At 38.4% G+C, this 23611-nt stretch overlaps 1 protein-coding gene across 2 annotated transcripts in view; it reads left to right on the forward strand.

The window, feature by feature from the left end:
* The first annotated feature begins 1697 nt into the window (after positions 1-1697).
* The window catches only part of rhpn1 (rhophilin, Rho GTPase binding protein 1), a 30990-nt gene continuing 9076 nt past the window's right edge, over positions 1698-23611 (forward strand). For both annotated transcript variants that reach the window (XM_041790689.1, XM_041790690.1), the window contains exons 1-7: positions 1698-1888; positions 2074-2167; positions 8303-8418; positions 17390-17518; positions 21171-21246; positions 21942-22019; positions 22291-22415. In XM_041790689.1, the coding sequence (XP_041646623.1) occupies positions 1869-1888; positions 2074-2167; positions 8303-8418; positions 17390-17518; positions 21171-21246; positions 21942-22019; positions 22291-22415 (638 nt within the window). In that variant the 5' untranslated portion in view covers positions 1698-1868. The remainder of the gene's footprint in view (positions 1889-2073; positions 2168-8302; positions 8419-17389; positions 17519-21170; positions 21247-21941; positions 22020-22290; positions 22416-23611) is intronic.

Here is a 23611-nt window from a genome sequence, read left to right on the forward strand (position 1 = left end):
TATATTTTTGCGTTTTTCTCCAAACTATAGCAACAAAATTCATCTTTCTAGTCATGATTTTTCTTGATCTGCAGCCTGAATCTCCATCCATCAATCAAATTCTTGTTAATCTTTCCACACATGACCTCTGTCCCTGTAAATCCCCACAGGTGAGCTGGTATTAAAGTTCACAGTTGCAGCCAAAACGTTCAACAGCAGTAAGCTACACCTGACTGTCTGCCTGCGTGGACAGTTAGTGAGGTGCTCTAATTACCTGCTTGGCCAGGGATGAGGACAGGAGCCGCTGCCATATGGAATTATGACCGGATAAATTAAGCAGCTCTGAGGAGGAGGATAAACCTCTGCCTGACTGAAACAATGTACAGATACCAGGCCAAACTACTACACCACTGATCATCAGCTGGCAGCCAAATCAGGCCCCCAAAGCTTCCTTTCCAGCCTCCAGAAGATCATTAAATTCAGAAAAGCAGGAAAGAAGATGATATGGTTTTAAGAGTATCTTTTGGCTTTAAATGTCTGCAGCTGTTAAATCCACCCCAATAATTAATATTGAAATAGTTTTAGAATGACTAACATTTGATCTGTTTTCACAGAAATTCACTTGTCAGCCATTATCAGTAAATAGTAACATAATCTGACAAAAATGGCAAGAATGGCCAGATAAAGTGGTGAAAATGGGTTAGAGAGTAGCAAAAATAGGCGATAAGTGTCCAAAGGGGTTGTCGTGGTACAAAGGGAAAAGACTTGCAGGAAAAGTGGTGAAAAGAGGTTAAAATGTTGCAAACCATTAGTTTAAAAGGAAAAAGGGTCAAAAAGTACATTAAAAATGAGTTAAAAGTGGCAAAAATGGTGGGAAAAAGTAATAAAAAGTGGCAAAAATAGACAAAAAGTGGCTTTGTGGCAAGTGGCAAGTGGTTTGAAGGAGTTAAAAAGTGGCAACAATTGGGTCAAAGAGGCAACAAAAAGGACAAGAAGTATCAAAAATGTCTTAAATCTTTTAATATTTTTGTGTATGATTTTTACATGAAAGTATTGATTTTGAGGAGTTGTGCAATAGAATAAGGACAGGTATATAAAACTTCAGGAAATTTCAAATGCAAAATGCTCATGCAAAATGTGTACACAATTTGACAAGTTAAAATCAGTAGTTTGCAGCAGACAGCAACTTTTGATGGAAAGATTATGCAAAGGGTTTTGTATTAATGAAATTAATATAAATACAAACCATTTTTGTCATAATATGTTACTATTTAATGTTTCAGCATATTCTCTACAAAACGCCTCCTTTAACTGGAAATCTGTTACAGCAAAAAAAAAAAAAAAAAAAAGAAAATCCATCACAAATGCTTAAAATAACTTTCACTACAAATCTTTAACTTGATCCTTCTAAGTCTCCGTAGAAATGAAAATAAAACACCTTTATATTGATGTTTTCAGTCCCACGGGGGGGAGGAGCCTCTTCTCTCATTTAGGAGCCCACACACAAGCCACTGCCCTGACGTTGCCGTAGCAACGGCCCGCGGAGTAGGGGGACGCCGAGAGCAACTTGTGATTGGCTATCTCGTGCTGTCGTTCGGTCTTAATCTTCCCTCTGATTCGTAAATCTATCTATCAGTCCCAGAATCTGCAACCTGATTGGTCCGCTCCGGCCTGTACGGCCCGCCTCACTGGATAAGCTCTTGCAGCTGCACGCAGGTCAGAGAAGGCGAACGGAGGTGGTAGCATAATAAATAAGTGGAAAAAAGCATGTTTTGAGTGGAGAAAAGTTTTTAATTTTAAAATACAATCGGATAACTGTGTAAACTCTGAGCTCTACAAAGGAAGGAGGGATGTAGGAGCTATTTGGCCGCTTTCGTCGTTGTTTTACGATGGAGGAACCTGCGACAAGGCAAGTGGTAAAACCCCGACTCATAAACGTTAGCTAACTTAACGTCTCATTTTTAGCTGGTTTATGTCGACATGAGAGATTCCTGTCACTTATCCATTAAAGATAAGAATTTATTGTAAGACTGGGCTGGTTTGGGTTAGTTTAGGTTGTAGACAGTAGAGAAATATTGACATTACCGTTCACAGAGAGTCGGAGATGTCCCTGTCAGACGGTGCCTCGGACGACGACCTGCCCTTAACGTTACCGACAGACGGCATCTACAGCGGGAGCGTCAGAAAGGTGAGCCTACTAGTTAGTTACTATTAAATACATGTAAACACGCCAAGAGCTATTTTAAAGTAGAAGAAAACATCCAAAACCTCTCCTGGAGGTCCTACAGCTGTCCAATATAATAAATAGGATGGTACATCAGACGTGTGGAGCTAATCCAAAGCCCCTTACCCCCAAAGGGTAAGATAACAATATTGGCAAATGGGAGTTTTCAGAGGCTTACTTTGCCACCCCATTTTTAGTACCCTCTGTATTATAATATAATGTAAAACAGGTGAGTAAGAATAATCATGGTACTTAGATAATCTACAACATTTACACATTTTCACACTGTATGCCTATATTGCTGTTATTATCAGTTGTATTTACCTCAATTCTGGGAAATACTGAATATTGGAGTTTTGCCAATATCCGATATGTTGATATTTACACATTCATTTTCGCTCTACCAATACCGATACTGAATATGTTTTACATAACTAAACGTTCAGTTCTTTTAACACATTTTAAGGTTTGAGGATGGAAAAGGAAACAAACCTTTTTAACTTAAAACACACTTTAAAGTTTAAAAAATTAGGATGAATAGAGAAAAAGACCTCAACTTTCATAGGTCTGTTGGTCCAGCCTAAAACTCCTCTAATTCATTAGTATGTGGCCAAATTTTACACTCAGTATATGCTGATATTCATGGCCAGAATATAGGATGTAAATATTGGCAGATATTTTTTGATATCTACAGATACTGATATCAGGTTTAATCATGATTAATCACAGCATTTCTTTAGATTTCGTAACTTTTAGATTTTTTACGTTCTTATTGTCAAGTATTTATTTTCATTATTTTAACTTTTATGTACAGCCCTTTTGAAAGTGCCTTTTGATTAAAAAAAAATATTATTGTTATTATAATTATTATTTTCTATGAATTAAAATTTTAAATACTACCATTTACTTGCATTTTTGTTTGAGACAGATTAGTACATATATGGTGTTTAAAAGAAGAAATAGTAAACAAACTAGAGTTTTTAAACTTATTTGTGGTTTGTAAATCAGAGTGTCTTCATTCACTGAGCTTTGCTAACATTAGCAGCATTAGCTCTCATGGCTTGATCCGGTGTTGTTGTTAGCCTCTTTGCTAACATTAGCAACATTAGCTATCATGGCTTGATCCCATGTTGTTGTTAGCGTCTTTGCTAGCTTTAGCAAAGATGCGTTTGCCCAGAGCTGGTACTTCAGACTCGTGCTTCAGTGTAAAGACAGTTCATCACTGCAGTAAGTACACAAAACTTTTGTTTCATCCAGACGCCCATTACGCAGCTTTTTAAATGGAAATTTGCCGTGAAGCAGACCCGGGTCTGTCTCCTCACTCATCACTGCTGGCTGCGTTTGTGGTTTGAATTGGTGAATTTAGATAAATTAGTTAAAGATCAGAGACATGGATTCTCTTTATGGCACGTCACTTGCTGCATATTGTGATTCCACGGTTGTTTTCACACAGCTGAACAATGACATCCGTGCTCAGAGAAAGTCACCAGGACATCAAAGGTTTTAGACTTTACCTGCACAGATGTCGATCTGCCTCCATCCTCCTACGTCTCTGATGGTGGAGCAGAGGTGGGAGCCTGGCCAGAAGTCTAATCCATACTGGCACTCTGAGGATTACTTTGACGTATGCATGCTAAACAAACAACTTAACTGGGTAAGAGGGAAAGAAAAAAGAGAGAGGGAGAGGCTGTGAGAAAATTAGGAACTGTATGTGCTGGAAAAGGGAAGGTGAAGGAGGGAGACACAGGGGTGAAGAGAGGGAGTGTCAGAATGTTTACTGCACAGCTGCTTTATCTGTCGAGTAATGAACATGTGTTTAACTTTTAAGTGTGAAACAGTGGTAAACTGTAGGGTAGGTTGTGGGATTCAGTGAGCAGCTATTTAACTGTAAGCTGTGGGGAAGCTGGCATGGTGATATGGCAAAATTCCTGTTAAAATGAAGTTCTCAGACTATACAATGATATTCACACAGATCTAACTTTTTAGCAAACAGTTTGTCATTCTGTGGGAAGACTCTTCTTCTGCTGAAACAACAATCTAGATTATGATCCCTTTAACTTCGTCATGGCTTTCCTCTTCCTCTCAGTCTGACACGCTCTGTGATACACTCATCATCATCTTTGGCATGCTTTCCTTTTTGCCCTGAAGTAAGCCTCTCAGGAACCTTTGTGTCCAGGGTGATGTGTAAGGTCACCAATGAGATATATTATTGAAACTCTTATCTTTTTCTGAGTAAGGATTAAAGGGAATTTCTTTCAAGTTTTATTTGGATGCTCAATTAGTGTAATGAGGTAGTCCCCAGCATGTGCTGTTGAGCAAGAAAATTGAGTTACTGTGGTAGCACAGGCAGCCTCAATCGTTTTGCTGCCTTGCTTTGGCAGTGTCCTCCAGCAGAAAAAAAATCTGTTGGCTAATGAGATTCAGCAAGGAAAACATTAAATATATCTTCACCCGTAACTTAAATTGTTCCATAACCAATGGCGATACTTATTTTGGAATAATTTTCAGCCCAGATATTTCTTTAGATGCAGTTTAGTTTACCTGCAAATATGTGGGTCAGTGCGCCTCTGTGATGCTATACCATACTCTGTAAAACCAGTTATATCAGATGTGCTTTTAATTAGGGCAATTTTTTTTGCAGCTGAGATTTTATGCACATTATAAAAACAGTTAGCTCATTCTATCTAAAACTGATGAAGCCTAGCGTTACTTCACAAAAGTCATACCCCACCTACAATCAGCTGGTAGCCAGCCTCCCCTCCCTCACCCTAGCTGTCTCCTTTATAGCTTAAAGCTTGTTGCACCCGCATATTCAGATGCTTTGGAAATAATTTCATTGTTTTCAACACACATGGTCTTATTTATGGCTTGAATTTGTCAAAAAAATACATAAGATTAACCCAAGAATAATTGCATATTAAATCACAGTCGCAATATTTGGGAAAAAGTTCACAGTTAGATTATTTTTGCAGATCATTAAGCCCTACTTTTAAGACCTATTTTTTCCATCCAAAAAGTTGGCTGTGTCCAATATACTGAAGACACTAACACTATCAAATGCTGAGACATCCCTCTTCATTACCACAAGTAATGAAGAGGGATGCTGTAAAACGTAATGCTTTTTACAGTTGGTTCCCATTCTTGTGTATGGCTGTACAATTGCTCAGATCACACAGGGATACATGGCTACGAAGACCACACTGGTTGGATTTGGCACCATTTTTAAAAGCTTTTTTTTGCTTCTTTAGGTCATTATCCTTCATTAAAATAACAGTGGTATGCAGTTATTTAGAAAAACCCTGCGTATTTGTTGCTGATTTGTGTACACCTTGCTGATTTGTTGTGAAGACTCCTCTTTTAGAAGCAAGCTGAGGTGGGCCGTGCAACTGTCTGGCTGTAGCCTGTATCACAGCAGCCCCTGTAGTCCGTGAGCTTCACTGTCATACTACAGATAGCAGGAGTGTAAACTCCTCAGATGGTTGTGGAAGAGCTGCAGAATGAAACTTAGAACTAGAGCTGCGTAAAACTGAATTTTTGCCAATATCCAATATGCCAGTATTTATAGATTCATCATTTCCAGTACCAATACCATGATATTAGGGGTGAAATGGTTTTTATATTCATTCCAAAACGTCACTGTTCGGGGGTCACGCGGTTCGGTGCAATAATCACGCAACAAATATGTCCAAACTATTAAGAAAATAAAAGAACACAAATGTGACTGTAATTATCCACCAACAAAGAAGAGGAAGTAGCTGCCATATTAAAACACACAAAGAAAAAGTTTACTCCATGCTTCCACTGCAACCTGCAAGAGAGGCAGAGCAGCGAGACTCGCTGCACTCTTCTCCCTCTCCTCTCCAAGCTGTTTTTTTAGAAGTCGCCGGATGTGAAAGCAGAGGGTTGAAGAAATTACCGTAGCTAAAAGACTATACACAGCTAGAAGTAGAGAATACTAACGACGGATGTGTTTGTAAGCGCTCTGCTCGACTCCATTGCAACTTCCCATCCAATGTTTACATGATCAAGTCTGGGATTCCTTCACTGATATACACGAGTCAGGATTTTGCACATGTAATCACTGAATGTTTTTTTTATATGATGTTTCAGCACACTTCATAAATCATAAATATGATGCATTGCTCTAAAAGCACACATTTTGATTTGCATATGATGCATTTATTTTTGGTTTTCAAATTGTTTTGCAATTTATTTTGAATATTTCTTTTGGTGTCCTTCCTTTTGTCTCATGTTAAATATATATCTCAGGCTGTGCCAACTATCACTGGTAGTTCTAAGAACACCAGATGGAACAAAGTATTGATTGATTGATTCAAATGTGTATTTCAAACATGTAGAGAAGTATAAGCTGCACTTAAGTTAGTAAAAGAAAAATAAGTGAGGGACATTTAGAATCATAAATCTTCTTATCGATGAACCGAACCTGTACCGAACCTTGACCCCAAAACCAAGGTACGAACTAAACTTTAACCTCTGTAAACCATTACATCCCAAAGATTTCTTCTGATATTTACAACTGATATGTAGACTGTAAATGTCAAGCCTCATGAATGAATATTTGTGGATAATGATAATGGACTTTTTAAGCTAATATCTGCTGATGCTGATATCATGTTTATAACATCATGCATCCCTTAATTCCCTCTTGAAGACCCCCCAAAACAAACATCCTACGTACCAGTGCGGCTTATGTTCCAAGTTTTAAAGTATCTATATTTCTTCATTATGCTGGTATCAGAGGGACAATTGTTTATAGCCAGTGTAAAACATTACATTAGCAAGGGGAGATTTGAAAACTTACTTGGGACTTGCATGCCCATAACCCCATAGTCCATGTCCAGTTATTTTGTATTTTGCCTTTTTATTTTGTTTTTCGCACAGTGTCAGAGCTAGTTTGCAATGAAAGCAAAGACTCAAAATCCAAGCTGATATAGTCAAAATATACCCATGCAAAAGTTTTTTTTTGAGTGGTCTAGAAAAATGAACTTATTATTTGTGGAAGAACAAAGAGTTTTGTTTTTACATGTGCAAAACTCCTAAAGTTTTGCAAATTAATGAAGATGAACTACATGTGTGAACCCTATTTGTACTACCCCCCCCCCCCACACACACACACACCCACACACACACCCACACACACACAACTGCACTTTTTCATTTCAGCCCCCAAATAAAATTTCCTTGAAGTCAGGGTAAGTTGATGCCTGAAGGCAGAGGGTAAAAGTCAGGAGAATTTGCTGTAAGTGAAAGGCAGGGGTTATAACATTATGATGCAACAAAGAGGTTTCGTTCTCTTTCTTCCATTTCGAGTTTTGAGGGGTTGTGGTTTCAATTTTAAGAAGACAGATGAAACAATCAAAGCTAGTAACTTTGTTGGCTGCACAGCAAAAGCAAGAGATTTTTCAGTGATAGTTCTCAAGCTACAAAACACTTGCAAATGTCAGTCAAAATGTAAATAATCTGTAACTGTGCTATACTTGGCTTCTTCTAGAATGCATAAGAGCATTTATCATCAAAGTTAATAGATGTAAAAGCTTTAAACTTTGTTGCAGATATGTTGATTTTGAGATTGTTGAACAGTGAGGTGCTACTAAATAGAAGGAATTCTTAAGAAATAATATTTGGATGAATGAGGGGGATGGGTACTCTTAAATGTTATACCTAGAGTAGACCATTGAACACACCCTGTCATAGTACCTGTGTGTGTGAGTCACGTTTTATCTCTCTAATTAAATTGACCGTGATCCTCTGATTGTCTTAATCTCTAGTCTCTGCCAGAGATTTTTTTTGTGAGGTAGTCTGTGGATTTATTCATTAATCCTATGTTGGTGAATGCTGTCTGTCTGTGAAATAGGAAAATACAAGGTAAACACAAGTAGACCATCTTTTGCTGTCTATACTGTATGCAATCTGAAGCAATGTAAAATTTAACAGTGTTATATGTAACCACATTTTTTGAAGGTATTTCTGGTTGTGCAGCACTAAGGATGCTCATAGTGTGATAACTGAGAACTTCCTTTTTCAAATGACACTATTGTACAACAGTTTGACCTTTGTTGTTCCGTGTTTTCTGTGCAGGGATGTGATCCTTTTGCTCAGACTCAGCGCAGTAAACTGCAGCACCGGCGAGCTCGCATCAACCAGCAGATCAACAAGGAGATGCGCATGAGAGCCGGGGCAGAGAACCTGTTCAGGTGAGGTTCTGTGCAAGATTGCCCGTGTTAAGGATGTTCTAAAGCAGGGATGTTTGGATTGGTTTGGAATGGGGGTCTCTTCCTGAAGAAGCATCCATCCTGAGAGACAGTGCATGATGCTTTGAAGAAGTATTTGCCCTCTTCCTAAACTTAATAACTGGTTGTGCAAGCAAAAGTTTGTGATAACTCACAATAAGTCTTTCACATCATTGTGGAAGAATTTTGGTCATTTCTTCTTTGCAAAATATTTTTTAATCCAGCCACATTGGAGGGATTTCCAGGCTTTGGCTATTGGTTGTGTGCTCTTGCACTGCAAAATAATGACAAAAATACAAAGGCTTTCTAGGTTTAACACTTCAAAAGTTTTTGATAGCTTTGTGGCTCAATTTATCAAAAAACTCACTAAATTCCAGAGATAAACTGTACCCATCTGTTTAATGTATAGCCTTACTTCCTGGCCGGTACAACCAGTTAGTCCTTCTTAAAGGAGCAATGCTCAGAACTAAGTACAGAGTCAGAAGTACAGAGAAGGAGACTGTGGAGGTTTAGGAAATATCTGAGATACTATAAGACCTCAGTTAAAAAAATTAAATAATATAGGAATGGACACTTTTTAAATTAATATAGATATTTAGGGGCAGAAATTCTACAAACTGGATCTTTAAAGGGCCACTAAAAATGACCTTGGGGGCCTGATCTGGCCCCAGGGGCTCCAGTTGAATAGCCTGGTCCTAAAAGTTTCATTTTGAAGTCCATTGAGTGCCCGTTTACTTTCAGATTAACAGACTAGTGTAAAGGCAAGAAAAGAACTTGTTGATAACAATGATGCGTAACATTAGATTGTATGCTTCCTGCATGAGAGTCAGTCATAACTAATGCCCCTTTGTCATCACAGTTGTAGCACCACAGCACAATTTCCCAGCACATAAAAACACAAAATGCCTGCCAGCTAAGTCTTGTCTTAACTAAGACATCTAATGAAAACAATATTTTTATCCACTGCAGCCTTGGATTTCTCATGTAATAGCTAGCATAGCATTGTGCATCCTGTTTATCTGCAAAGCTGGTAGAGGACACAGTAGTGTGTAACAGGCAAAGGTACAAGACTATGTATAAGGGCTGAACAACATTGGAAAAAGCAGACAGTGCAATAGTTTTTCTCTCAATATATATTGTGTTATTTTAATAAAAAGATAAAATGACACCAGATAAACGAAGTGCCTTTTATGTATATTTATTGAATTAGGGATATGGATTTCAGATACTTAAATGCACATTCATCACGGAAACAAGAAAACAATTTTGGCTTAAAACCAAAAGCATGGAAGCGACAGGGTGACATGCACCAGGTCGCCTCCAAGAGGAAAAGAAAATTTGAATAGATCTCAAAATGTTTCATTTAATTCTCCCAGACAACTATGTGATCTGTGTGACACCAAACTGAGACTTAGGTGTATTTCTCCTGTCTCTCCTTTTTTTTTCTCCTGAGCAATAAGATGCACTAAATCTCAGTTTAGTCTCCTTTTAAGTCTAGGAGGAGATCTCATCAAACTTTAATTCTTAGAGTTTATCAATTTTTGTGTCTCTTAGTGATCTCAGGCAGAGAAATCAGAGAGCTGTCTTTATGAACTCAATCTACTCTCATCCCAGCTTCAGTTCATGCATCTCATACGAAGCTCCACAGCAAATGAAGAGCTCTCAACAAGCACTCATTGAATTCTCAGACTCAGATAAATGTTTGGTGGTTTTTGGTGACTTAATTGCAATCCACACAATATTTGTTTTAACTATATATTATGTACACATCAGTGTTAATTTTGGCAGCTATTTTTAATTAAATTCTTAGTCTTTAGATGAAACGTCTTTGAGTTTCAGTAACATTTTTGTCATTTCTACCCTTTTTAGTTTTAGTCCAGTTTTAGTCAACAAAATTCTGAAACATTTTAGTCTAGTTTTAGCCCCTAAAAATTCCTCACATTTTAGGCTGTACTTTTAGTCCAAGCATTTATTTTCTTGCCTAAATCTGTTACCAAGTCATGGTAGTGTGTTGTCTGCACTCTGCTAAACTTGGGGTACCTGCTTTCTACAGCTGAAAGGCAGAAGAGATACTGATGCATTGTTCTTTGACATATTTACCCACAATGGAGAAATATCACAGATTTCAAATGTCTGACAAAAATTACATTACATTTTTGTCTAGTTTACTCCTCTTGACGAAAACTAAACTTACTTTGTGTCAGTTTTAGTCATCACAGATCTATTTTTGTTAGTCTTAGTCTAGTTTTTGTCATGGAAAAAAAGGCTGTTGACGAACATGTTCAGTCATAGTTATAGTAGTTTTACGAATTCAATACTGGTACACATCATGAATTGGTTGAAAATGTATGATTGACAATCACACATCCTTGCTATGTGACTTCTGTGCATGCCATAGCGGTAGAAATACAATATGTCGCTCAGCCCTACTGTGTACACATTTCTCCATGAGGTTAAAGAACTCCTGAAGTCTATTGGGATTTGTTTTATTTGTTGTTAAAGATAGTTTTTCAAGCCTTCAAACAACATGACTAACTGATCTCTATTTTAGTGTCTACATTAGAAAAATCCTCCTGTTGTTACTTGGGCTGTCAGATGGCATAAACTTTTTATTGCAATTGGTCTCAGAATTTCAGTCTGGCAGGGTGCAGAGAACACACTTCCATGATTTGGTACCAGAATAAGGCTTTTTTGTCAACAAAAACTAGACTAGAACTAAAAAGGGTAGAAATGACAAAAATGTGGCTAAAACTAAAAAACAAACAATCAAAAGACTCAGACTGAAAATAAAAATAGCTGCCAAAATTAACACTGCTACAGTATGGATCATAGTCAGATCCACAAAGGGAGAAAATGAATGGGAATTTTACTTCGAGAAAGCAACACCAAGCAAGCAACACTATCAGCCACCTGAACCTGCGGCAACTGTTTCCTGCAACGTTCTAAAACAGTCTTGCTGTGTCACAAATCTTTGGTCTGTGCTGGTCTTAAGACTTTGCCTCCCATACTTCTGCTCCTGCATTTCTCTGTGTTCACAGAAACAGATAAGAAACACAAGCACAGAGATTATTCTGACAAATGAAAGCCGACTACAGCGGTCTCCTGGACTGATAGATTGACTCGTTGACTTTTTAGGGAAGTCTTTGCCATGATGAATGCTTTTCTGTCTCTTCAGTGTTGGTTGCTCTTTGTTAGCTTGTTGGCTCTGTCACATTTGTATTGGTGTCCTGTGATGGGAAAAGGTCAGAGATCACTGCCCTCCTAACTACACGCAGCAGCACCCCTGCCAGTTTTATGGCCCTGTTTGTGTGAACACATTTTTATTTGTTACTCTGCTTGGGTGTTCTCTCTCACAATTTTCTGTGTTTTCTTTTTTTGTAGCTCAGATAGTTTTGTGTTTTCAAGATTTCACTCACACCACAGCACATGAGTTTTACTGCTGAAGAAATGAAGGAGATAAAAAAAAAAAGAAATGGTGGCAGAGCATCAAAGTGTTCTCTCTGAGATCATTAACATCAGCTTTTATCCCCTCTACTCTCTCTTCATTTGTCTATGCTTTAACTTTCTCCTGTAAGTGTTCAGGCTCTTCGTGTTTCTTATGACTCAGAGGTCGGTTACTACACAGGCTTCAAGTTTACATTTAATGTATGTGCATGCATTAGTTCTGCACCTTTGTTGTGGTAGCTTTGAGAACATTTGCAACATGAATAGACCACTGTGTAAAACCCACTTAGACTGAACTGCCTGCCGCTCCTTCTACTCATAAAGATTCATCCTGGGAGTAAAAAGAGGAGGTGGAGGAGCTGGAAGAACTTCATTAAACCAGGGGGCTGCTTTCTTCCTCCTCTGTAGCGTCAAGTGAGAATCTAATTAGATCAACACAGAAAACAACAGCGTGTTTGAGTAAAGGACAAGCAGTGTTCACCCCTTGGCACCATCCCAGGACTGATTCTGCTAAAACATTTTAATTTCTTTGAGGTTTTACTTTAATCCTTTAAACTACAAGCAATGTGATAAATGCCCTATGGGCACTAGAATTTAAGAGTTTAATTCAAAATCTGGGATGATTTACTACCTCAGTTTGTGTACAAAATCATCAAGCTTTAACAGCTCTGGATTATAGACTTCTGGTTAGAATTTAATTGAAGGCATGCTGGGCTAAAAGACCAAGATATTATCCAGAATATCATCCGATGAATCTAACTGCCAGAAGTGACCCTTTCTCATAAAATGGGTGCAGTTCTTTACATTTACATCTGGAATCTGGAACTGGGCAATCTCCAAAGGTTTTTTTAGAGACGCACTAATTTGAAAATCTAGAACAATACTGATATTTATTTCAAAATTACAACTTCGCTGTTTGCCTATGCTGATACGGATGCTTTTTTCATGACTTCCTTTGGTCTAAGACTACCACTGTGCCAATGTTTTCTCTTGTATTTGACCACAAAAGTAAACCAGAGTTTGCCCAACAGGTGTTCCTTTTCTCCCAGTAAAGAATGTCCAGTATACCAGATGCCAGCATCAAATTGATATGACAACAGATAAACATGAACTATTAACAGCTGTTCATGTAACATTATTTCAAATACAGAGCAAAGGGTCTTAAGGACCAATAGGTACAGTTCTTTTGCATTTGTATGAATACATTACATCTGCAGAAGAGTAATACGATTTTTTATGATTTCTAAATATGTTACCATGTTACCGAATAGCCAATATAGCCAGGAGGTAAACAAACATCATGACTTGAGCAGAACGAAATATCATTGACACAAAAATAACTTATTGTAGGAATGAGCAGCAGACAAGCAACTCCTTTGTTCTGCAAGGTAAAGTTGCTGTTGTGGTGGTTGCGTCTGGTGGGTTTGAAAAGGCTGAGGCTTAACTGGATTAAAAAAAGAATCTGCCTTTTGAAAATATCTCTGAAGGGATACTTTCTGTGTGTTATCAGGTACGAAGAATAACAGTGCAAGCCTGCCTGTGCAAAAGTAAACACTTTCAGTTGGCAAACTAACTGGGGTACATTTTCAACCAAAGATTCTGCGTTACAGCCATACCAGCCTGTGTCGTTGCTGCTGGCTGAAGAACTCATCTTAATCAGTTCTAAAACTTCTCGTTCTTATTAGTCTTTCAGTCTTTTTATTTCTTTTTCCCAAACTCCACTTTAGACAGGATTCAGCCAGTTACTGTGAAAGCTGATGACTCAGTTCAGGGGAAATAAAACAAGCGCTCCTGCCCTTTCTATTGGGATGATGGGTCACAGAGACAAAGAGGACCCCCACACAGCCCGCCACCCTGTAATCAGCCGGCTTTGTGTCCGCCTCCCGTCCCGTTCCCATGCAGAGATTCCCAACAGAGCAGGCTCATCCCCCACTTATTTGTCTGGCACTGTCAGACTCTCTTTTTTTCCTTCTGTCCTCCCCTTTTCCGGTCAGCTGGAATAGTCCCCAGACACACAAAGGTTCAGGCTTTCATTTTCACTTCACTCACTCTGAAACAGTAGTAGAAATGGGTCGCTGGATGGAGATGGTTGGAAGGAGGTGGAGGGGTTAAGGGGAGGTTAAGACGCTAATTAGAGACAAAGCGGCGTAGTAACTCATCAGGATTTGTGATTGGATGATGGGGACGTCATGATGGGAGCTGCAGGGTGTATTTCTCTGTGGGAACTTGGCTGAAACAAGGTTTAATCCCCGTATTCATGCCATTTAGGTCCACTAATACAGTAACTTCACATTTTTTCTCATACAACATGTCAGTGCACACTCACAGAGGAAGAAAGAGTCATTTTTTTCCCCAAAAGTTGCAGAATGGTGTGCGTGCAAGTGGCTTTGTGCATGAAGGGGATATTTGGCAGCTCATTTAAAGCTGACTAATCAGATTGCCCTTGGCTTGATCCTAGATGTAGGTGTGTGTGTTAGCCTGTGTGTGTGTGACTAAGGGAGCGAGGGAAGGATAGATGAAGAGAGAAGTGAAGGTAGAGTGGTCTGACTGGACTGATTAACATTATTTACGGCAGCTCAAAGGTGAGCTTCAGCCGCTTGTTTGAGCTGTGCTTAGTCATGACTTAAAACGATCACATTTTACAGTTCCTTCAGAGGTCACCAATTGTCATCGCAGAAGAAAACAGTAGCAGAAGTTTATCAAATTTAAGTGTTGTAAAGATAAACTGGACTGAATCAGATTGGTCTGTGGGCGTTGATTGGTTGGTTGATGCACCAGCTTTACAAGATAAAGTGGTTCACTGAGCTCTGCTGCTTGTTATCCTAGCGTCTTCAATCTTACACGACTCACGATGACCTTTTACCTTTACAGGAGAGTCACGTTAGCAGTAGGTGCTCACTTAATATCTAGGTATGTTACACAGAGCATTGCTGAAGCGTCTTACAGTTCTCCAGCTCAGAAGTTAAGTCACGTGGACTTGTGGCATGTGGATATGTATGAAAGATAACTCTCAAAGGTTTGTATGCTTTAGAGAAAAGTGCAGAGTGCAACGGCAACACAAAACTTTTCCGTGTTGAAATGGCAGGGCTAAAGTTAAGAGCTAAATTTAGCTAAGATGCTAATGCTAAACATAGCACACAAACAGTCCTAATTTTTCTTTGTTAAAACTCTGGAAAGTCTTATAGCAGTATCCACAGACCGTTTTCTCCAGGGTTTACATCCACAGCCATTGATTTGGTGGCATAATCAATATGTCTGAGCCCACTGATATGATATTTCAATAAGCTGGAGATCAATTCAGGGATAAAAAACAAAACCGAACCGTCTGACACAGAAAGAGTAGAAATAACAATCAGAATGTCGACTAAACATTCACAATCAGAGACATGAGAAAGGAAAATGTAATGTTTAAAAAGCTGTTTTTTGTTTTACTGTTTTCAATATTAGAGCTCTGTCACTGTGTTTTTAAAAATCTTTCATTGTTAAATTGTTTTTTTTTGTTTGTGGTTTTTGGGCATATTTAGTATTTTGTTTCACTGTTAGCATGACTAATAAAGGCAGTGAAACTACAACACTGGATTTTTGCTGATATCTCCAAACTCATTTTAGCTGATATAATACAGATATGCACACGCCTTTATTTAAATGAAAGAACACAAAGTGTCACCAGTGCAAAGAGAGGCTAAATAAAGTGGAGCTGTGAGAGAAGCAGGGAGATACACAGTTTGGTGGTTGTTTAATTTTTGGGTCTTCATCCAAAATGTTCAGGGCTCACAGGGGGCCTCTTTGAATGTGTGGCATCTTTGGCAACCACCTACCTGATGGTACTGCTATCTATTTTGCCAATGCCAAGGCTAATATGTGATTTATGCTGCAGAAATGTTCATATCTGCTGATACGGATATGAAACTCCATGCTTGTGTCTGTCATTACCATTATTGTGACGATAATATTGTACATCCCTAGTCAGAATCTTTGCACAGGAGATCTGGGATTATCTCTTTAATAGATCATCTCAAAGACACCAAGCCTGTTTTGAAATCTTGTTGCTCCCTTTCTCTCAGTTTCATTGAGATAAAAAATATGGAAGTTATTTGGATTTCATAACCACTTTGCATAGGATTAAATTTAAAGTTTTCAGGTAGAAGCAAAAGAGCTGCATCAGCTAGAGTTTTCTTCTTAGTTCATCCTCATTTATTAGATTTTAAAGTGTGTTTTCAGGACTGAAGTTTTAGGTCAAAAATAAATTATTATATATGTAATGACATTAGTATTGATAAAAATGTATTTGGAAGGTTTGGCCTAACAGATAAGGGACAAAACCCAATATCCTGTATCGTTATTGAAAATGACAGATCACCCAATTTTGGATGCCAAGGACTTCTATTTTTGTTGTAGTATTTAACAGATATTGATAGAATTTTTTGTTACAAATTTGATTAGGTTTAAAGTTCTGATGTTGTGACCCCTCAACTACAAACAGCCTTTTCAAAGTGTATAATAGGGCTGAAAGATTTTGGAAAATAATCTAATTGCAAATTTTTACAATCATTATCATGTTTCAGGTCGTTTGCTTAGTGAATGAACTTTTTACTGTAATGTTTTTAATTCAGCTGTGTCTTGCCAAGTTTTCCCTCTATCCTCGAGACTTAACTCCCCAGATCTCCCACCTGCTGATGCATCTAATGACCCACTCATCTAGACCTTCAATCTTTAATTTTATCCAAACTAAAACTGAAAACAGTTTTTATTTTCTATCATTATCTCACAAAAGGAGGAGATTGTCGTGATACTACTCTTTCTGGTGCTAAATCAGTCTATTTATGACATTTTATCAAGGCTTTTTCTCCTGATTGGGCACACTAGCTTTGTGTTTGAGCCAGTAAACCTCAGTCATTGCATAATTAAGGGGATTTTCCTGGGCCACATTTTCAACACAGCATGTATCATCAGTTACCACGGCATCCTGGTGATGCCTCAGATTTACAGGAACCTTGTGTGCTTTTAATGTCAGCACCTCCCCTTCCCCAGCAAAGTGAGCTGGCTTTACTCAGCACTAAGACCCTCCCTGTGAGATGTGAGGAGGAGTAGAGTATTACAAAGGATGAGGGAGAAGAGATAATGACAGACTTATTTTAATCAAAGATAAGTCTGTTTTTTAGGGAATTCATGAATTTATGCCCCCATCAGTGCAGTGAAACCTGCAAATCAGTAAATAATGCAGAGTTTATTAAAAAAGTTTATAAAAAAAAACAAAAAAAAAAAAACAAGTTCATGGTCATTGAGTTATTTACCCCTTTTGAAAGGGGAGGCTGTAATACTGGTGTCTGAAACTTCTGCTCAGTGCCAAGAATGATTGTTAACATCAGGCAAAGTCTAAGTAACTTTTTATTCATTCTTTTGCGTAGAATAAATAAATTAATATTTGGTCTTTGTCACAACCAAAAAATTAAACATTTGACTAAATTGTGTTTTTGTTTATTTTCTGCAGGGCAACAAGCAACAACAAAGTGAGGGAGACCGTCGCTCTGGAGCTCAGCTTTGTCAACTCCAACCTGCAGCTGCTCAAAGAAGAGCTGGAGGAGCTCAACAGCAACATGGAGGTGTACCAGACGGACAGGCAAATATGTCACACAAAAACACACATGAGAATCGTGTTCCAGTATTATTTGTTCCACCCCATTCCAGGTTACATTTCATGTTTTTATTCAGACTAAGCACTGTTTTATATGTTATAGATGTTCATGTGAAAACCATTTTGTTACCTGTAAAGAGAGGCTATTTTTTAGTCAAGTGAGCAGGGTAGATTCTCAGAGGAGTAGTTTATATTTTTGAAACAGAGGTGAGTGAGATACTTGTCAATAGTAAGTGTATTAGCCACAGGAGATGACTTTCATTTTAGACCTTCTGTATCTGATGTTTTCTGTCCAGCCTCGCCTTCATCTGGATGGCAAAAGGGATGCCAGCGTTGGATAAATACTCCTGATGAAAACCCCCACCATAATCTGCGTAGTGAACATTTTGTGCACGGATAGTTAAAAGGCTTGAAATGTCAGTATTAGATCCCTCCAAATCAAAGCAAGTTTAAAACAGCATTTTCTACATCACCTCATTCTTGACAGAGGCACTGAATGGGCAAAGGCTAACGTTAGCAAACGTCAATACTACAGTTTAAAACATGAATGTGTTTACGGGTCAATTTCAACTTGAACCTCAAGGTGTCTCACCTCATTTGACAGTCATTGAAATTTATGTTTTGTTGGCAGATAGTCTTGTAAACTTTGTCTTAATTTTACGGATCTCAAATACACCTAAAACTTATTTCTTGACTAAAATGTGAAGTACACTAAGGTCAACAGTGGCACTTTCACCGACCACTGTTAGGAGTGACATCATAATAGTAAAATATACCGATCAGCACTCGTCATAAAGTTTTACACTTTTTTATTTTAAAGAAAATACTAGAATGGCCATCTGAGGCGGCAGACCAATGCCTAAGCAGCGCCATCGAGGACCTCACGCTCCCGTTGATTACTATGGTGTTCAAAATGTCGAAGTCTGAGAAAAACCGAACAGGTGCGCGGATCATCACCAAAATCTAATGAATTCTTCCCTGTCACTATCCCAATATTCCCTGAAAGTTTAGTGAAGATCCGACTTTCTGTTCTCGAGTTATCTTGTACACATACAAACAAACAAACGAACAAACAAACAAACGAACAAAGATACAGAATCCTTTACATAACCCCTTGCCGATTTCATCGGCGTGGGTAATAACAGCAAACAAAAATGGACACATTTCAGCCTGAGGCTTTCTTCAGTGTTTCCACAGCACCTGTAGGTGTGACACTTACTTATAAACAATCAACACCAGGTGGCAACTAATCGCCAGAACAGTCCAATGAGGAACCCACTGATACAATCAAAACAAACAATGAAACAACTTTTTTTTTTTTTTTTTAAGATTTTTCTGGGGCAGTTTTGTGCCTTTATTTGATAGAGGATAACAGTGGATAGAGTCGGAAACAGGGACGAGAGCAGGGGAGAGACGTGGGGCCCCAGTCCGGATTCGAACCTGGGCTGTCCGCGTACATGGGGCGCGCCTTTAACCGCACGGCCACCTGCGCCCCAAAACACAACTTTTTGAGGATGGTTTTTACATCAGCCGAAAAAAATGACCGACAAACATTTAAATCACAATATTATACAATTCCCTAACAATTAAATCTCTGTCAACCCAGGGAACAAACATAATAACACGAACAAAATTACAACAATATGCAAATGACTCTTCCAAATAGCAATGTATCAAAACAGGTTGTTGATTCCTAGTACATGACATCATAATAGTGACACATGAGGTCTATCAGCGCTGTTTTAAGAAATCAACTTGAGTACTTGCACGTACACGTGTCGATACATCCTTCTACTAGGGAGACCTGTCCAAGAATGGCAGCCAAACACACTTTCAACAACAAATCCACAGACTCGAGCTTTTCTGATCAACATACAAAGCTCCCAGTAACAATTAAATCTTCATTGTATAGCAGCCTTGGATATAACATCCATCATTTTCACAGCAGTGGTCAATATTTTGTGTCTGTTACCGTTGCTCTTTCATGGCAGTCAGCATGACAAGACATGTTCTGTTTCAAATGTAGAAAATAAGGATTTCTTAGGCTGTGAAAAATATAAGGGATATAGATGTAATGTATGTACTCAACTAAAATATATATAAATCACAGGTGTAGTCATTTTAATGATTGTAGGCATATAATGCATGTTTTTCAAAGTGTTCTGAGTGTTAAAGTTCAATAAATGCTTTTGATGTAGATTTTATATAATTAGTGAGTAATCATCTTTGATAATCATGTCTCAAAATTAATTTAAATAATCATGATAATCTTCTCTGCCATTATCTAGCAGCCCTAATTTCAACCTTTATTTTACAATCTCATATTTTATTTCATTAACATGGTCCTGATACTCTGTCATGGTTTATCTCTCTTCTGTTTTGATTTTTAATTCTGGTCAGATCACATTTAGTAAGCTTTTCTTCTGTAAAAGCCCTTTTAAAATGTGTCATGATATTACAATCTACAGTTTATTATAAGAGGGTACTTTCTGTGTTTTAAAAAAAAGGGGGGAGCAGAGCTTATTGGACTAAAAGAGACATATATTTTTTGTTTATGGATAATGATGCATTGCTGTTGGTATTAGTCTGTAATATGACTATGTCACAACGTTTACCCATGGACTTCATGGACATTTGATCTGACTCTTTGTTCTTCTAAGCATTATTCGGGGGTTAAGACTCAAATTAGCTTCAAATCAAAGTTTTAGTTAATGTTTTAGTGAAAGGATGGGAATTTCTGTCTGAGGTTGCACAAAAAAATAGTAAAACAAATATGTGTAGCCCTTCAAAGGCAGGAGATTTTTTCTGCCCGGGTTCATGGGAGGGATAAATCCTGATTAGACTGTCATTAAGGAACCTGTGGCATGTGTGCGTGTTTGTGGTCATTGTGAATGGGATGGGGGCGTCATGGGGAGGTAACGAGTTAATTCTTGGCTTTAGCTTCGCTTCTTAGCAGGATGAAGCCCTGAGCAGGGAGCATGCTGGGTTTAAAGGCAATTAGATAACAATTCACTCCTGACAGTTGACTGTGTGTGTGTTTACATGTTTGTGTTTACACAGTGTAACCTGGAAGACATGACACACATACAAGCTGTACAAAAACATACAGTACAGGGGTCGTGTTCACAACTGAAAATCATTATAATTAGATCTTACGGAGTTTTTAGATCTGGATGGAAATTGAAAAGAAAGAAACTTATTATAAAAACAGAAATGTGTTTGGTCACCTTTCAAACAGTTTGTTTTAAATAATAACTGTAAAAATAAATGGGGTTACAAAAGAAGTGTTCATGAGGGGTCTGGGCAGGAAACTGTAAATTCTAAAAGTCTTCTAGCTTGAATATCATCTGACTGCATGAAGCTGGTGTGATAGCATACAAGAAGTACACATGCAGAGCGAGGTAGCATGGCTTGTTTGAATTAGATGTTTTTTTTTCTAGATTTTTTTGCTAAAAGCACATACCTCTGCAATGTGTTTGTTGCACATGCTCATCTTATAATAACAGTAAAACTGCAATTTATTATTTAGCCCTAATAGCTAGCATGTTATGGTTAGCCAGGAAGCACATGAAAGACTCCACACCAAATTAGAAGTCGTGTTACTTTCTACCCTGACTGTATTTGTGTGTTTTTACAGCGAGGCTATCAACGTTCCCATGATCCCACTGGGATTAAAAGAAACCAAAGAAGTGGACTTCACTCTTTCTGTCAAGGTAAGACATGCATCCATACTTAAATCTAACTAGAATGTTATTTTCACCTGATTTATCACACCTATCAGCTGTTGACAAAAATAACTTGAGGCCTGAGTTAAAAGGTCTATAATGCATTAAAAGTATCGGCCCTTGGTTTTGCGTAAAGCAGCGTTTCAGCTCTGCCATCATTATGACTGTGCATTCATATTGATACCTTGTGTTAAAACAATGGGCCCCTGCAGCTTTGTTGTTGGTGCGCCTGATGCACAGAGGCTTATCTTTGAAACAGGTGGCCTGGATTCAAATCCAGCCTGTGGTTCCTTTACTGCATGCTGTCCCTCAGTGTTTCTCCTCAGTGTCTGACTATATCCTCTGTCTTATTTACAATAAAGGCATGAAAGACCACAAACTAACTAGCAATTAGAAGTTACATTTCATCAGATAATTGGCCGACAAACTTAACATCATAAATATAATTTTAAAGCTTGACATTAACATAGAAACAATGATATGAAAAGACATAGCAGAAATGATATGCAGGGACTGTTAACATATATTTCTGTCATGAAAGTTGATGTGTTTATGACTTATATGAGCTGATATCTTTTTTTCCTTATGTGAATCCAGATTTTTTACAATGTTCCTGCAGTTTGATTAATTTTAGAGAATTTCACCAACTTTGCTTCATGTTTGCTTGATGTCTGCTTTCCCAGGACTTCATCTGCGAGCACTACGGAGAAGACAGCTCCCTCTACGACAAGGAGATCAAGGAGCTTATGGAGCTCAGACAGGTTAATAAATCCACTCATATAACTTCATAAAAAGGAGGATAATCTAGTTTGGTTTAAAATCTTTCATTAAGTGAGTTGAAGAAAATCATCAAATCCCTCCTGTCATGAGAAAGTTAGTTTACAGAACAAACGGGATTTTAAAAATCAGAAAAAAAACAACAAAAAAAAAACCCACTGAAATTATTGCATTTGAAACTTTTGGTCTCCATATATCATCACAGACAGTGACAGGAAGTGTAAATTCCTGTGTGTGTGTTTTTTTTTGTGCCAGGCGATGCGTACACCCAGTCGTAACCAGGCCGGCCTGGAGCTGCTAATGGAGTACTACAACCAGCTGTACTACCTGGACCAGCGCTTCTTCCCTCTCCACAGAAACCTGGGCGTGCACTTCCACTGGTGAGAAATGGGCACTTCTTCATGAAAATACCTGATCTGTGCATTAATAGTTAAAAGCCTTATGTTGGAAGATAATGGCATGTGTTACTTGTTCTTCATTTAATCAGATACTAAACTGCCAAATCTGATATCTATGGCCCAAGGAGACCTGTTATAAGTCTGACCAATTATTTGTTTTGGCTCTTATTGCATAGGGGAGAACATTTTTCTCAACCATAGCAAAACAGATTTTTTTGGAAATTTATTTTTAGGTGTTTTTTTTTTCATAGAAGAGGACAGTGGATAGTTGAGAAAACAGGGATGAGAGAGGGAGACATGACATGCAGGAAAGGAGCTAAGGGCTGGACTTGAACCTGGGCAGTTGGGCGCGACCTGTTCGCTAAACAATCTTTGCCCCACAAAGACAGTTTAATGTATTTTTAAGTACATTTACCTTTTAACATTGAAAATAAATGGTTATTGGGGGCAGTTAGGTTAGATAAGTTATGATCATTTGTGTGTATGTTTACACAAACTCTATAATAATAATAATAATAATATCTTGAATTTATATAGTGCCTTTCAAGAAACCCAAGGACTCTTTACAGGAACACATAGACATGGACAAACTATGTGAGGGGTAGGATGAGTGTAAGGGGTGGTTTAGTGAAGACTGTAGGCTGTGGTGAACAGGTGGTGCTTGAGACGTTTTTTGAAAATGTCCAGAGATGGAGCGCTACGAATGTCTGCAGGAAGAGTGTTCCAGAGGGTGGGAGCTGCAGCACTGAAGGCTCTGTCTCCATAGGTTCGGAGTTTGGTTTTGGGCATGGAAAGTAGGCCGGTGTCTGAAGATCGAAGGTTGCGGGATGGTGTGTATGGATGGAGGAGATCAGAAAGGTACTGGGGAGCCAGAGCATGGAGAGATTTGTATGTGAGGAGGAGGACTTTGTAGTTGATACGGGACTTGATAGGGAGCCAGTGGAGGTGGATGAGGGTCGGAGTGATGTGTTGCCAGGGTCTAGTGCGGGTGAGAACTCTAGCTGCAGAGTTTTGGACGTACTGAAGGCTGTCCAGAGTTTTGCTGGGAACTCCAGACAGGACTCCATTACAGTAGTCCAGGCGGGAGGTTATGAAAGCATGAATGAGTGTTTCAGCCACAGAATCAGGGAGTGATGGTCGGAGTCTGGAGATGTTCTTGAGATGATAGAAGGCAGATT

The sequence above is a fragment of the Cheilinus undulatus genome, linkage group 7, assembly GCF_018320785.1.
Source record: "Cheilinus undulatus linkage group 7, ASM1832078v1, whole genome shotgun sequence".
In the NCBI taxonomy this organism is placed as follows: Eukaryota; Metazoa; Chordata; class Actinopteri; order Labriformes; family Labridae; genus Cheilinus; species Cheilinus undulatus.